Source organism: Pan paniscus, chromosome 12 (assembly GCF_029289425.2).
Source record: "Pan paniscus chromosome 12, NHGRI_mPanPan1-v2.0_pri, whole genome shotgun sequence".
NCBI classification, from domain to species: Eukaryota; Metazoa; Chordata; class Mammalia; order Primates; family Hominidae; genus Pan; species Pan paniscus.
In genome coordinates this window covers 17,807,250-17,824,194 of record NC_073261.2, presented here as the reverse complement: position 1 = coordinate 17,824,194, position 16,945 = coordinate 17,807,250, and the positions used below count along the sequence as shown (strand labels likewise).

The 16,945-nt window shown below is 42.8% G+C and overlaps 1 protein-coding gene across 8 annotated transcripts in view; it reads left to right on the top strand.

The window, feature by feature from the left end:
- Window positions 1-607: 607 nt before the first annotated feature.
- LOC117974330 (LIM and senescent cell antigen-like-containing domain protein 3) overlaps window positions 608-16,945 on the top strand; it is a 34,712-nt gene continuing 18,374 nt past the window's right edge. The window contains exons 1-3 of one of the 8 annotated variants that reach the window (XM_055107437.2): window positions 610-1,249; window positions 6,271-6,430; window positions 8,901-9,473. In XM_055107437.2, the coding sequence (XP_054963412.1) occupies window positions 1,068-1,249; window positions 6,271-6,430; window positions 8,901-8,912 (354 nt within the window). In that variant the 5' untranslated portion in view covers window positions 610-1,067 and the 3' untranslated portion in view covers window positions 8,913-9,473. Of the gene's footprint in view, window positions 1,250-6,270; window positions 6,431-8,900; window positions 9,474-16,945 lie in introns of those variants that run through there. The other 7 variants (XR_008624281.2, XM_055107438.2, XM_055107433.2 and 4 more) reach the window with 7 other exon arrangements.

Genomic DNA, 16,945 nt, shown 5'->3' with positions numbered 1-16,945 from the left:
GCATTTGTCTCAGGTGAGCCTCAAAGGGATGACTTTGAGTTGTGTCTGTCCTTTTTCCATAAGGAGTTTTCTTGCGGGCAAATGGTGAGGGAGGGATGTAGGCTGTTATCTTTGCAGCTATCTTATTTAGCAATAAAACAGGAGGCAAGTTTGCCTGACGTCATTTCCAGCTTGACTTTTTCCTTGGCTTAGTGATTTAGTTTCCTTTGGCATTGCTAACTCAATCACAGGAGACAGGAGTGTGGACTGAATATAGCAAGAATGCCAAAGTATGTAACAGCTTCCTTAGTCATGATAGAGACTGAGAAACATCGGCTCACCTAAGCTTTGAGGTTAGCTGGAGTCCATTAGAAGAGTTATAACTAAACACCGGCTCTTGTCTGTTTCCACTTGTGCCCATTCATTGAAGCTGAGATTGGACTGTGACTATGTACCAGTAGCAAAGGTGATAGAAGTCAAACATAGCTCTTAGTTTTAGGGGCTCATGGCCTCCTGGGGAAGGGACCCATCGGGCATAGCTGGCAGTCATGGCCAGGGTTGTGGAAGCCCAGGTCCGGGCAGGGTTCACATGCTCCTCAGAGTGTGCCAGCAGCCTCAGCCTCAGGGAGAGCTTGTCAGGGGATGTTTTACAAGGTCTCCAAAAGCCTCTTATGCCCTCCAGAGTGAAAAGCACGGCATTGTTGATGAAGTCTTGTGGCAAATATGCAAGGCACGTGTGGGTATTTCTTTCTCTTGGAGGCTTACAAGGTAGCCCCGGTATCCTGGTGCAGTGTTTATAGCATAGTCCACTGGGACTGCCGCTCTGACAAAGACTGTGTCACTACTTTGTGGAATGTTTTTTAGAACTTCCAGAATGCCTCAGTAAATCCTGACTGCCATGTAACTGTGTACTGTGCTGCTGAGCTCTTAACATGAAGCAGCAGCAGTGACCCTGGCGGGCCAGGCTGACGTGCGTGGGAACAGGGGGAGTGACCCTGGCTGGGAAGCAGGGAGGCCTGGATATTGTTTCTCCTGGCTCTGTGTCTTGCCATTCTCGTCCCTGTGCTCAGAGCTCTCAAGCACCCACGATGGCCTTCTCAGGCCGAGCGCGCCCCTGCGTTATCCCAGAGAACGAAGAAATCCCCCGAGCAGCCCTTAACAGTGTCCACGAGGCCAATGGGACCGAGGACGAGAGGGCTGTTTCCAAACTGCAGCGCAGGCACAGTGACGTGAAAGTCTACAAGGAGTTCTGTGACTTTTACGCGAAATTGTGAGTGTCTCCTCTCCTGGAGTGCCCTCTTGCAGGTCCAGCGTTCTTGGCTGGCTGTTCAGGAGCCATCCTGAGCTGGCCCATACAATTTTATTGACTGGACTTTGGGTGGGAGTTTTCCAGGGTGGTAGGGCTCCGAGGGGCTCGCAGCGCAGCATGCTTAGGGAGACAGGAGACTGCCTTGTCGGTAAGACATGCAGCGACACGCAGATGGGAGGGAGGTGCTGCCCTCACTGTGAGAGCCTGGCGGCCCCGTCTTCAGACGCAGACGGGAGGGAGGTGCTGCCCTCACCGTGAGAGCCTGGCGGCCCCGTCTTCAGACGCAGACGGGAGGGAGGTGCTGCCCTCACCGTGAGAGCCTGGCGGCCCCGTCTTCAGACGCAGACGGGAGGGAGGTGCTGCCCTCACCGTGAGAGCCTGGCGGCCCCGTCTTCAGACGCAGACGGGAGGGAGGTGCTGCCCTCACCGTGAGAGCCTGGCGGCCCCGTCTTCAGACGCAGACGGGAGGGAGGTGCTGCCCTCACCGTGAGAGCCTGGCGGCCCCGTCTTCAGACGCAGACGGGAGGGAGGTGCTGCCCTCACCGTGAGAGCCTGGCGGCCCCGTCTTCAGACGCAGACGGGAGGGAGGTGCTGCCCTCACCGTGAGAGCCTGGCGGCCCCGTCTTCAGACGCAGACGGGAGGGAGGTGCTGCCCTCACCGTGAGAGCCTGGCGGCCCCGTCTTCAGACGCAGACGGGAGGGAGGTGCTGCCCTCACCGTGAGAGCCTGGCGGCCCCGTCTTCAGACGCAGACGGGAGGGAGGTGCTGCCCTCACTGTGAGAGCCTGGCGGCCCCGTCTAAAGACGCAGATGGGAGGGAGGTGCTGCCCTCACTGTGAGAGCCTGGCGGCCCCGTCTTCAGACGCAGATGGGAGGGAGGTGCTGCCCTCACTGTGAGAGCCTGGCGGCCCCGTCTTCAGGAGGTTCCTGATCACTTGGTAACTGCATTTTCATCATGTCGTCCGCAAGGGAGGCTTAGTGTTGTCATTGTCGGTAATTACGTTAGAAAAATTCTGCAGTCTAAAACGGCCCAAAGATAAGGGGCAGATGGGTTGGAACAGTGAAAAAAACAAATTACAGACTGTTGGTAAAGATAAATATTTTTGTTTTGTGTAATAATCAACAATTTGAAGTAAGCTAACTGGGTTTCTTAATTGAATGAATAAATATATATATCGTAAAAGTAGCAACTCAATACACATATAGAACATACTGTTAACTCTAAAAAGCTAGGCTAATTTATATTATTAAATAGGTTTTAGCAAACACATTTTTTAAAGAAAATGCAGAGTAGCCATCAGACCAGCTCAAGATTATTGACCTCATTCAAAGTTGTGAGCTTAGAATTACTGCGTATCCCCAATTTGTCAAGTAAGAGTTAATGAGAATTTAACTGACCCGGTTCTCTACTTCCATAATCCGTGCTCTGTGGTACAGATGTCACTTATCTTCACAACTCACAGAGAGCTCTGTTTGACAGTAACTGGGGAATTGTAATAATAAAGTAACCCACATTTTAACTGCTTGGTGAACTCTGAAGAAGATTTTTGGATTTATACATTGCTGCATTTTAGGACCAAACAATTTGTTTTGCATACTTGAATAATGGAAAGCAAGATATCAGTTGTGCTGTGTGAGGTTGATTTGTGGAAGTAGATCAGCTTCATCAGTCATGCCTGGCCTGACTTTTACATATAAATATCTATCTATCTATAGATAGATAGATAGATAGATACTCCCCCACTTACATATTTCTTGTCATTAACACTTTTTAGTGAAAATCTTTTTCTGAAAAATTAGCTAATTAATTATAACTAATCTGATGGTAGCTATAACTGTCACTAATGACTTTTTTAAAGTAATTTCTGTCATCTGTAGTATTAAATATAAAATCAACATTAAAAAAAAACCAACAGGCATTGTGCCAGAGGGTCAAAGGCAAAAGAGGAAAGGGAAGCCTGACTGGTTCAGGGGGCAGCAAGGTGATTGTTCTGTTTCCTTTTTCCCCCTGCTTGTGGTGAAAAGGAATACTTCTTGCAAAATACATATTATATTACCTCTAAAACTAGCAGATTTTTCCTGTGTGTGGGAAGTAACTGTGCTTGTTTTTATGATGTATCTACCTATTTCCTAATTCTACTTGAGTATTTGAACTTAAGTAGAAACAATCTATATTATAATGAGTTTAAACTGGTCAGTGATAATCAAACATTTTAATCTAAGGGCCTCTTAACACTCTTAAAAACTATTAAGGTTCCCAAAGAACTTTCATTTATCAGTATTTACCATATGAGAAATTGAAACTGGGAACAATTTAAAATACTTATTAATTCATTTAAAAACAACACTAAGCTTATTACGTGTTAATAATAGTAAATGTTAATATTAATGTTTTCATGAAAAATAACTGTTTTCCAAAATGGAAGAGGCTTAGAGGAAAGGATGGCATTGCATTACATTTTTGCAAATCTTGTTAATAAAAGTTTCTCAGATTTGTTTCTGCATTCAACCTATTACAGTCTATTGTTTTAGATGAAATATATGAAGAAAACATGGCCTCCCACAGAGATGTAGTTGGAAAAGAGAGGACTTTTCTGCCTCCTGAAAGGGTCATGGTGACACTGACATTTTGAAAATGACTGATTTAGGTGACAATGATCCAGGACATTCTAGAATATTCTTTTTGGGCTTTTTTAGAGTCCCATTAAGATTGTTGAGGTTTGGTGAATCTTTTGAGAGGGTTTAGAATTAACAACAGAGCCATATATTTGAACAGCATCTTACGGTTTCCAAATAGTTTAAAATACTTTTTCCTCAGAACAATAATGAGAACAGCACTGAGAATGACCAGACAGATGTGGAGCTTACCGTGCTCCTTCATCCAGGAATACCTGTGGACTTTGGTCAGAAAGAGGGAAGAAGCACAAACCCCTCCAGAGTTTTGTAAAACTGCCACAATCATCTGGCTTACGGCAAAGCTGGGCGATGATGAGAATTTTACAGATTTTTTCCCCAACCCACAGTAACTTTGAAATGACAAAATGGAAATTCATTTTAACATGAGGCTTAGGCCAGGTTTACTGAGCAGTGAAGCTGCTTCCCTTTCTCCCTTCCTTCCTTTTTTTTGTGACATTTTAATTCTGCATTCAAACCTGTTAAATAAAGTTGAGCTTTGACTGGTCTGAAGTGATGAACATGGTGTGTCTGCACGCAGTTATTTATGGCAAGGCTACAAAACAGGATGACTGTTTTGTGAAACATTTTGGGGAGGAAGGCAAAGGGAAAGTTGTCTTCCAGAGGTGTGGAGGGGAGTGAAGCAAGTAAGTGGAACCACTTTTGCTAAGGAAACAGCAAAACTTGGAAACCAATAGGGGCAAGGCAGTTAGTTACTCTGTTTATAGAATGGAGACTGTCTACCTGTCTGTCTCACTAGTTGGTTGTGAAAATTCAGGAGAACATTGGTAATAACTTCATGAAGTACATTGATTAAATATCTGGAAGGTCAGAAGCTGTACCAGGGAACTAGACACACAGGTGTGGAGCTCATGCTGTGGGTAGGCCTGTGAAAATAAACTTGCCAAAAATTGAAGGACCACTTGGCATGGGGGACCGTCTCCATTTCTAGGACTTTTAAGAAATAAATAGGTCTTCACGTGAAATCCTCATCTAATTGTATGCCTGTCAAAGCCATGTTGCTTTTCTTTTCCTTTTTCTTTTTTGAAATGGAGTTTTGTTCTTGTTGTCCAGGCTGGAGTGCAGTGGCGAGATCTTGGCTCACTGCAACCTCCGCCTCTGAGGTTTAAGTGGTTTTCCTGCCTCAGCCTCCCAAGTAGCTGGGACTACAGGCATGTGCCACCACACCCGGCTAATTTTGAATTTTTACTAGAGACGAGGTTTTACCATGTTGGTCAGGCTGGTCTCGAACTCCTGACCTCAAGTAATCCACTGTCCTCGGCCTCTCAAAGTCCTGGGATTACAGGTGTGAGTCACCGCAGCCGTCTGCCATGTTGCTTTCCTTCTTCCAAACTGCACACTGGTTAGAGCCTGAGATTATTTATTGAATGCCTTCTGTGTTTTAAGGTGTAGTGAGGCTACTGATGGGGGAATTTCCCACGTCACCAGCCGCAGCAGTGGTGACTTGACAACCTGGTGTCACTTTCCTAACCTATGAAATGTGGTGGTATCCCTGTCATGTCCTTTCAAGTGTTTGAAATTCGTGGTGTAATCTGTTTTGATTGACAGTGTGATTGTATGAGCAGGGGAACTGGATTTCTAGTCCTGTGCCTTCCTTTAACTAATTAGCCTTGTGATGTTGGTCTCATCCTTCCATCTCTGTGAACCTGTTTGCCATCTGTAAAATGATCTTTATTATGTAAAATTCTGTGATTTTAAGATACATTTTATAATATTGGTAATCAGGTTCGTCTTACAGATTAGGTAACAGGACTGGGGCATCTTGGCTGGTTTTAAGGCTACTTAAGCAGTTGTTTTCCACAGGATTTAATCAAAGGGATAACCCATGTCTAGGTTATATGACATGGCATTTAGTTGACATGCATTTTAGATTCTGTTCTCAGAAGGGAAAGAAACTGGCCTTGAGATGTTGACTTTTGGATATTTTAATTAAGCTACTTATTAAGCTATAAACCCAATTCCTTGAGAGCAGCTTGTAACTTTCACCTCTGTCTCAGGTGCCTAACACGTAGTAGGCACGCACTCATAGTATATTCAGCAAGAAGAATGCCAAAAATGTTAGAAACAGAATCAAAGTGGGACACCCTTACAGAGCCTCAGATGCTATGGTAAAGAGGCTGAAGAGTCCGAGTTCAGAGCATGTAAGGAACAAGCAAGAAATTGAGCTTTTTAGATAAAATAGGGTTTTTGTGATCAGATAGAATTTGCTGCTCGGTTCTTAGTGTTGTTTGATCTTCGATCTAAGAAGTGGCTGACGGTCTGCAACCTGCTGTTCTTTGCGTGTTACAGCAACATGGCCAACGCCCTGACCAGCGCCACTTGCGAGTGCTGCAAGGGTGGCTTTGCGCCCGCTGAGAAGATCGTGAACAGTAATGGGGAGCTGTACCATGAGCAGTGTTTCGTGTGCGCTCAGTGCTTCCAGCAGTTCCCAGAAGGACTCTTGTATGAGGTGAGTTGCACTGGACAAAAGCAGGGAGGTGCCATTCCCCGCCCTCCTGCTTCCTGCCCTTCTTTCCTGAGGCCTCCTCCTTCATGTTCAGTTTCATGATGAAAGACTGAATTGAAGTGCCAGATGCATGCCAGGTATTTGATAGCTGTGAGGTCAGAGGTGGCATCTCTATGGCCCATATGGGCAGTGGCGTGATTGGGACACCCTCACAGACCCTGCATTTGTATTGCTCAGTTCATCTTCCTATTTCAGAACCCAGAGTCCCTTATGACAGAGCCTCTCAGACCTAAGCAGCTCAGCTCCACATAGAAAATTCTTTCCGAGTCTTCAGCCACACTCAGGCCCCCCACACACCTCACCCACTCCTGTCTCTGTGTCTTTCCCCCTTCTCAGAGGACCACTGGACCTGCTCTAAAGGAGAGCGTGTGGTGTACGTCACCCCCTCCACAACTTCCCAGCCTCGAGCCAGGAGCGTCCATGCATTTATTTTCTAAGGGAAAAAAAAATAAGTATTTTAGGGAACTATACTGTTTACATTTAGCTCTCCTGGGTGTCTATGTTCTTTTCCAAATATTTGTTTTTCTTGATCCTCGGGTGTTAGCATATGGTCTGCACTTCCTTTGTAGTGTATTTGGTATTCTCAACATTACTGAAACCCCTTTCTCGTTGTTTTTTATTGTTTTGTTTTGTTTGAGACAAAGCCTCATTGTATAGCCCAGGCTAGAGTGTAGTGGCATGATTATAGCTCATTGCAGCCTTGAACTGCTAAGCTCAAGTGATCCTCCAGCCTCAGCCTCCTGAGTAGCTGGGGCTACAGGCATGTGCCACCATGCCCGACTAATTTTATTTTTCATAGAAACGGAGTCTCCCTATGTTGCCCAGGCTGGTCTCAAACTCCTGGGCTCAGGTGATCCTCGGCCTCCCAAAGTGCTAGGATTACAGGCATGAACCACCATGTCTGGCCTACTGAAACTCCTTTCTCACAGTAAACATGTATTTTGGGGGATAATCTAGAGATGCTGACCCCAGGCTATAAATGACGGTGAGAGTGAGGTGTATGTGTGTGTTAGATCAAATAGGTAATTTACTTTTACCACCTTACTTCTTACATATTTGTACGTATATGCACATCTATATATGATAATATATGTATATAGAATTATTTTATAACTGGAGATGGCTGCTCTTTGATTTCTTCTTTTGCCTAGCAGATTTTTATGTTTCCCTGTTATATAAACCATGCTTGGGCAAGGAAAGGTAGTTGACAAAGATCATTGGTAAGTCCATTGTATGCCACTCAGGCAGCATTTTCCCATAGAAACAAACATGAGAGTGGGGTTCCCAGGCTATCCCACAGAAAAGCTGTTTACCCCATCATGGGTACATGAAATACAGGGCTAGCAAGTATGTAATAATGTCAACTCGGAAACAGCTTTAAGGGTTTGGGTTAGGGAATGCTATTTTATTCACTAGCACACATTTTTTTAAGCTCCTATTGTGTCCCCAAAACACACATTCCCAACAACAAAAACCTTGGCAGTGGAAAGAGGTTTTTGTTTTCTCTTTTCCTCTAGTTCTTTTTTTTTTTTTTAAGTTTATTTCTTTAGGTCTCCAAACATGCTCTATGTATCTTCTTACAGTTCTTCCTGTTCTTCCTGACTCCTTCCCTGGGCAGTGGGAATCTTTTGGGCAAGGATGATGGATTTAGGGATGGGCAAATGACAGTTGTGAAGATGGACAGGAGCAGGAGAGGCCAATGTACCACAGCAGAAGAGGGCAGGAGAGGAGCTCCAGAGGTGTGAATGGAGGCATCAGGCATAGAGACTCCCTACCGAGGCTATAGGTAGACTGTGATTAGCTGGTGAGGAGAAGGAATAGGAAATCCCTAGGTGCTGTGGCAGCAAGAAGAGAGGGCGTTTGCTGGTGGTAGTGGTGGTGAGCCATGACTCAATTCAGGTAAAGGGACCTGAGGACCTGCTTCTACCTCGGCACCGTGGAGGCCTGCCGGGACTATGGCAAGGAAGGAGGTGAGACTCCCAAGGCACGTTGAAGGGAATTCTGGAAAGCTGGCTTGGAGAGAGCATGGTCTTCTCACTATATGAATCCCTTCTGTATCCCTCCCTTCTTTTTTTTTTCTCCTGTAGTCCAGAGAGGTTGAAATGTCTGATAACATAGCAGGTTTGCGACATGAAAGAGATGAGAGCCTAGCTGGTCTCCTAGTATCCAATACAATATTCTTTCCCTTACATATTCTTTTTAAATATAAGATATTTTTATTGAAATGGGTGATTATGACAAAGGCCTTAGGAGAGCTCGGTCCAGGGGAGCAATAGAGAAGAACTCAGAGAAAAAGACAGGCTTTGTTTTCCCAAACATTTTCCTTATATCCCTGGCTTGCTGTTTCCCCTGTGAGCACCCTGGAGCTCCAGCCCTCCGTCACCTTCTTTCTCCCATTTTGCCTGTGACTTAGGAACGAACATGATGGTTAAGCTACCTTCATTAAGCAGCATGACCGCTTCCTGAGCTCCTGCTGCCGCATTTAGGCCCTGTCAGCTGTGAGGCCACTGGTGCTGAGTCAGAGGGAAAAGCTCAGAACAGCCTTGAGCAGCGAAGAGTAAAGTGTGACTCATCTCATCCTGCCCACCCTCACACTGGACTATAAATACCCTCCCTGGGTCTGTGTGCTGTTATTCCAAAAGATGCGATGAATACCCAGAACTAGGCTATTCATGGGCTGTTGCCCAGTTCAAGCTCTGTTGGGTCCTGAGGAAGATTACTATTTTGGCTACATTGTTTATCATTAAAACCAGCCCAGGGATGTGTAAACCTGCATCTGGAGAATAAGACATTTCTTTTTGGTTAAATGATATTAGAGAAAAAAAAACTATCCAAGACTGCTAACAAATAATCTTCACTTTCAATTATATCCAGCAATAAGTTGTTTTCCAGAAAAGAAAGCTTGGAAACTTACCCAGTTTGCCTTCCATTTGGGACATGACTGATGTGCTTCAGTCTTTGTATAATAAATGCATCTTCGCCACTCTATATCTTTGTTATTGCTTTTGTCTCATTATCACAACAACTTCCTTCCCTGATTTCCACAGCCTCTATTTTTTCTTTTCTCTAGAAGACTAGTTAGGAAGACTTAGAGGTGGGGTCTGTGCACTCGCTTCCCCTTGAAAATGTGATTTACTTTTATGGTAGAACTTTCTGGTACTTTGAATTAAATAGGACATTCTTCCCTTTGGCCACAGAGGCAAGTATAGAATGAGATCCTTGTTTCCTAACCACTTACCAGAACATATATCTGAAGAAATGAGCACCAGTATTTCTGTCTCAACTACAGTTTCTCTTTTTTTTTTCTTTCTTTTCTTTTTCTTAAGACAGGGTCTTACCGTGTTACCCAGGCTGGAGTGCAGTGGCACAATCATGGCTCACTGCAGCCTTGACTTCCTGGGCTCAAGCAATCCTCCCACCTCAGCCTCCCTAGTAGCTAGGACTACAGGCACACACCACCACAGCCAGATAATTAAAAAAATTTTTTTTGCAGAAACAGGGTCTTGCCCTGTTGCCCAGGCTGGTCTCGAACTCCTGAGCTCAAGTGATTAGATGCCATTTCCCCAGGGAAATACCCTTTCAACCCAGAGGCCCTAACGCTAACTATAGTGGTTCCTAAATCTTTGTGACATCCAGCATTATCTCCAGTAAAAGAAGTATTTTAATTTTTCCCATAAGAAAATACTTTCGGGAGTGGTGAAGCCAACAGTTACAAGAGTGATTTAAGTCCAGGAAGTACTGCAGAGTGGGATGGACTGAACCAAGGACTAGGGACCTGGTGTGCAGCTGATTAACCCTGACTTAGTACATGCTCAGGGCTGGGTTCTTTGTTGGTGCTTCACATTTCTCTCTCCTTAGTTTGGATTTCACAAATGTGTCCCTTTTTTCCCATCACAAAATGCATTAACAGTAAAGACCCATTTTTTAAATTTTTAATTTTAATTTTTATTTTTTTTGAGACGGAGTTTCACTCTTGTTGCCCAGGCTGGAGTGCAAATGCGTGATCTTGGCTCACTGCAACCTCCGCCTCACGGCCTCAAGTGCTTCTCCTGCCTCAGGCTCCCAAGTAGCTGGGATTACAGGCAGGCGCCACCATGCCCAGCTAATTTTGTATTTTTAGTAGAGACGGGGTTTCTCCATGTTGGTCAGGCTGGTCTCAAACTCCCGACCTCAGGTGATCCGCTCGCCTCGTCCTCCTAAAGTGCTGGGATTACAGGAGTGAGCCACTACGCCTGGCCAGGAAAGACCCGTTTATGATGAGTAGTCTTGTAGCAAGATGTTTTACAAACAGGTTTCTTCACTCATTTACTCTGATTATTCAGGAAGGCAGAAATTGAAATGGAAGACACTTCCAACCAGCACATCTGTTTATCTGTGGATCCACTCACTTCAAGGCAGTTTATGACAAACCAGTATAAAGTACCAAATGAAGATTTGCAACTTTGCACTTGACTGGAAATGAGACTTTCAGCTGGTTTCCCGTTCTGAGCTTACTTGAAAGCAGCTCAGAATAACTGTTTCTTCCCCTAAAGGGAATATTTACAGAACTCCAAAACTTAAAATAGTTAGAGCCATTCTTGGAGCTCATCTTCCCCCACACAAAGCAACCCATTTCCACAAGCGGTGGGACCCCAGGGTTCTTAAGGCATTTTGTTTATAAATACTACTAATTTGGACCATTAATATTTCTAACAGGCTTATCGTATTCGTTGTTTAAATCAGTTTGGGGATGTAATGTGTAGTTACCTAGAAAGGCTATATTTATAGAAATTTAATTCCTCCCAATTTATGATTCTTGATTTTTAAAAAATTTTATATCGTAGAGTTTTACTTTGGATCAACTTCTGGCCTTTCTCTCAGGCTCAAAAGTTGAGCTATACTATGTTTGATCATTTCTACACACTGTAGAAAAGAGGCAGCTCATTATAGCAGAAGTTCTCCACCTGGAATTAACAGTAGTTGTGACACTGGAGAAGCATAGCCCAGAGTGCAAGAGATTTGCAGGATGAATGGTGGCAAGGAAATCTATTTCTAAGTCCTCCTATTCTGGTTTTGAAGGACTCAATTTCTGGATCCTTTTCTCTTTGCCTGAAAACATATTTATATTCACAGTAGTACTTCTCTCACATTGCAAAAGAAAGAGATCCCAAATCTTACTATCATTAATTGCTCCAGGATACCCATCAAAAAGGATTAGTTAGGGAGTGCTGAAACCCATAAGGCTTAGTCTTTCCCTGCCTTATGTCTTTTCTCGTTAAGGAGAAGCTTGGCTTTAGGAACTGTGTTGGATATTCTGTATTCAGGTACAGATATGCACGCCCCTTAACCACAGGGAAATGTCTGAGAAAGGTGTCATTAGGCAAGTTCATTGTTGTGCAAACATCAGAGAATGTATTTAACAAACCTAAATGTCATAGCCTACAACACATCTAGTCTATATGGTATGGCCTGTCCCTCCTAGGCTACAAACCTGTACAGCATGTTACTATGCAGAATACTGCAGGCAGTTGTAACACAATGGTGAGTATTGTGTATCTAAAAGTATCCAAACCGAAAAAGTACAGTAAATATACCATATACCATGGTAGTATATATGGTCCATTGTTGACAGAAATGTTATCCAGCGGATGACTGCATATGCTGAATTTAGAGACATAGGAAGTAGTTACAACAGCTTTCCTTTTTTATTTATTTATTTATTTATTTTTATTTTTTATTTATTTATTTTTTTTGAGACGGAGTTTCGCTCTGTCGCCCAGGCTGGAGTGCAGTGGTGTGATCTGGGCTCACTGCAACCTCCGCCTCCTGGATTCAAGCGATTCTCCTGCCTCAGCCTCCTCAGTAGCTAGGAATCCAGGCGCATGCCACCACGTCTGGCTAATTTTTGTATTTTTAGTAGAGACAGGTTTCACCATGTTGGTCAGGCTGGTATCGAACTCCTGATCTCATTATCTGCCCACCTCGGCCTTCCAAAGTGCTGAGATTACAGGCATGAGCCACTGCGCCCAGCCAACAGCTTTCCTTTTAGGACTTAGCCTTTTTCATCCCCTGACTAATTTCAGAAAAATTTATCCATTTTAAGGGAAAGCTCTGGGAGAGCAAAGCAAAGAGCATTGGTAAGAAATTGTGAATGAGGTGGATAGAAAACACAAACCATTTTCCCTCTGCTTGCACACCACAACAATCAACACAAGTTCTTCTGTGACCAAACGTGTGGGAATTTTTCACCACACGCCAAGCAAGCAATCAGTTCTGCAGTGGACACCAGCTGGGCGTTCTCCAATTCAATTCCCACACTATCTACCTGGAGACCACAGATTGAGGGGCAGCCCCAGGACTGTCCTCCTTCTGATGCCAATTGAAAGCCCCAGAATGCTTCACCTGTCCTTCTGGCTGACATGCTCTGTAAATTGGGAATCCCACAGCCTCCTCTTCTGGTTCTATTAATTTGCTAGAGCAACTCACAGAGCTCAGGGAAACACTTTTACTGGTTTATTATTAGTATTATGTTTATTTGTTTGTTTTGAGACAAAGTCAAGCCTGTCACCTAAACTGGAGTGCAGTGGAACAATCACAGTTCACTGCAGTCTCCATCTCATGGACTCAGGCAGTCTTCCTGCCTCAGCCTCCCCAGTAGCTGGGACTATAGGCACATGCTACCATGCCTGGCTCTACCAGTTTATTATAAACAATATTACCAGCCAGGCACAGTAGAGCACACCTGTAATCCTAGCACTTTGAGAGACTCAGGTGGGAGGATTGCTTGAAGCCAGGAGTTCAAGAGCAGCCTGGACAACATAGTGAGATCCTGTCTCTACAAAAAATAACAAAATTAGCCAGGCATGATGGCACACACAGTCCCAGCTACTTGGGAGGCTGAGGTGGGAAGATCATTTGAGCCTAGGAGTTGGAGGCTACAGTGAGCTATAATCATGCCACTGCACTCCAGCCTGAAAAACAGGGCAAGACCCTGTTTCTGAAAAAAAAATAATAATAATAATAATAAAATAAATTTTTAAAAAGGATATTACCAAGGATACAGATAAAGAGATACGTAGGGTGAGGTATACAGGGGAAGGTGGTCAGAGCTTCCACACCTTCTCTGGCTGCACCACCCTCTGGGAAACTACACTGTGTTCAGCTATCCAGAAGCTGTCTGCACCCTGTCCTTTTAAATTTTTACGGAGGCTTCATTATGTAGGCATGATGAATTAAACACTTGGCCACTGGTGATCAACTTAACCTTCAGCTCCTCTCTGCCTTTCCTGAAGGCTGGAGGGTGGGGCTGAAAACCCCAACCATCTGATTCTGCCTTGGTCTTTCTGGTAACCAGTCCCATCCTAAATCTACCTAGGGGCTGCCAGTCAGGAGGCACCTCATTAACATATACAAAGACATCACTTTTAAGATTCCAAGGATTTTAGGAGCTGTATGCCAAGAAACTGGGAGGAAGACCAAATATGTATTTCACAATGTCACAGTGAGGGTATGCCATGAGCTAGAACAAACAGACCAAAGCAGTATTGCTTTTTGACTCTTGGGAGGCCCTAGAGGTTAAGCAACTTGCCCAAGACCACACAATGAGTCTTTCAGCCAGATTTTGAACGCAGGCAGTCTGGATCCATGGTCAGTGTTCTTGACTCCTACCTGTCTTGTTAAAAGATGTTTCCAAATTATAGTTAATCCTAATTTTATTTTATCGTATACAGTGATTATATTTTCAACCTTCTAAAAAAATTATATATATATATATATATACTACTGGGCTACTTTTTAGTGTTTTTATGCAATATACATCTTTCTCTTTCATTTAATACAGAATAAAAGTTGATCATTTCTATCTAAATTAATGGAGTTATTTATGAGTTTTTACACAGTCGTCTTATGGTATCCACAGAGGATTGGTTCCAGGACACCCCCTCCACCCCACTCCCACCTCACCCTCAGAGCTTACCAAAATCCTTGAATGCTCAAGTCCCTGATATAAAATGGTATACTTACTTGCATATAACCTATGCACATCCTCCTGTATACTTTTCATTATCTCTAGATTACTTACAATAGCTAATAAAATGTAAATGCTATGTACATAGTTGTTATACTGTGTTTTTAAATTTGTATTATTTTTATTTTTCTATTGGTTTTTTTTATTGTTTGGGGTTTTTTCTTCCACATTTTTTTTTATCCTTGGTTGATCGAATCCAAGGATGCAGACCCAGCAGATACAGAAGGCTGTTTTGTGGTCATTTTGTTTTTTTGTTTCTAATTGACATAATAATTACACACATGGGGCACAGTGTGATGTTTCAATACATGTATACATTGTGTAAAAATCAAATCAGGGTATTTAACGTATCCATCACCTTGTACATTTATAATTTCTTTGTCATAAGAACATTCAAAATACCCCTTTTCTAGCTATTTTGAAATAGCTATTTTGAAATATTTTGAAATGCAATATATTATTAACCAAAGTCACTCTACTGTGCAATAGAACACTAGAACTTATTCGTCCTAACTGTAACTTGGTACCCATTGACCATCTTCTCCCCATCCCCTCCACTCCATTCTCCCCAGCCTCCAGCAACCTCTATTTTACTCTATTTCTATGAAATCAACCTCTTTAGATTCCACATATGAGTGAGATCATGTAGTATTTGTTCTTCTGTGCTTATTTCACTTAATGTAATGTCCTACAGGTTCATCCATGTCGCCACAGATGACAGGATCTCATTCTTTTTTATGGCCAAAGAGTACTCCGCTGGGTATATGTACCATTTTTTTTAATCCATTCATCCGCTGATGGACAGTTAGGTTGCTTCCAAATCTTGGCTATTGTGAATAGTGCTGCAGTAAACATGAGAGTGCAGATATCTCTTCCACATACTGATTCCATTTCCTTTGAATATATTCCCAGTAGTGAGATTGCTGGATCATATGGTAGTTCCATTAATTACTGCTAAAAGCTAAACATCAGATTTTTATACGTATAGGTGGCATACATTTATCAGAAATATATCGCGCTTCATAAATACTTGTACTTTTGGCTGCACATTATAATGTAGTATGGCATAGTATTGAGTAATAGCATATCAATTTATTCTCTTCTGTTAGTAAACTTTAAAAACCAAATACATTAATCTGGACAAGGTAGTGTGTGCCTGTAATCCCAGCTACTCAAGAGGCTGATGTAGAAGGACCACTTGAGCCCAAGCGTTCAAGACGAGCCTGAACAACATAGCAAGACCTAGTCTAAAAACAAAAAGATACATTAAATATACTACATGTTATTCATTTGAATTAAAAAGTGAAAGCTGACATAGTAGCTCACACCTGTAATCCCAGCACTTTGGGAAGCCAAAGGCGGGAGGATCACTTGAGGTCAGGAGTTCGAGACCAGCCTGGCCAACATGGTGAAACCCCATCTCTACTAAAAATACAAAAATTAGCTGGACATGGTGGCAGGTGCCTGTAATCCCAGCTACTCAGGAGGCTGAGGCAGGAGAATTGCTTGAACCCAAGAGGCAGAGGTTACAGTGAGCCAAGATTGTACCACTGCACTCCAGACTGGGCAACAGAGTGAGACTGGAAAAAAAAAAAAGTTATCTTTCTAGGAGAAAATCTGCTTTGGTTGGTTCAACAGTAAGAACTGACTTTGCCAGTTAAGCTGTGGTAGATATGTTCACTAAATTGGATGCACTAAATCTATAGCCATAATTTGAGGAAATTGAGTTGACAACTGATACATTAAAAATGGATATCATGAAAAATGGATTTTAATAATCAAACAGTGTATGACTTTTGGCATATAACTTGTAAGGAGCTCAAAGACTCAAGGGGAGACATTACTATAACATTTCTCACAAGTTAGTAATGTGAAAAAGGCTTCTTAGCATTTCTATATTTAAAAAAAAAAAGCAACACCCAAAATAGAAAATAGACCTAGAATTAATATTGAAGCTGAGTCTTCTAGTGGAAAGCCATATTGATGCATGAGATACATGAAATAATTGTGGGAGGAAAGGGCAGCCCTACTCATTTCACTATCACTAAGATATGCTTTTCAAGTAAACATAGTATAAAAAATTAATATTTGTGTCTTGCTTGTCCTATACTAATCATTCTAATGATAATACAGAAGAAAATAAATGTTAACCTTTACAGCCTTATGGATTCAGAAAGCACATTTTAAAATTTCATGTTATATATATTTTTTAATTGCAGAAAAGTATGATAGGGTGATCAGTTAAAGACAAGTACAAAAATATACTAGGATAAAATTGGAGCACATAAAATGAAAACAGTTCAAGAAATGAAAGATGTAAAAATCTTGGCTGTTAAGAGAATGTTTTTTAATGGATTTTGGTCATTTTAAAATGTGCTAGGGCTGAGCGTACTGGCTCACGCCTGTGGTCCCAGTGCTTTGAGAGACTGAGGTAGGAGGATTGCTTTGGGCCA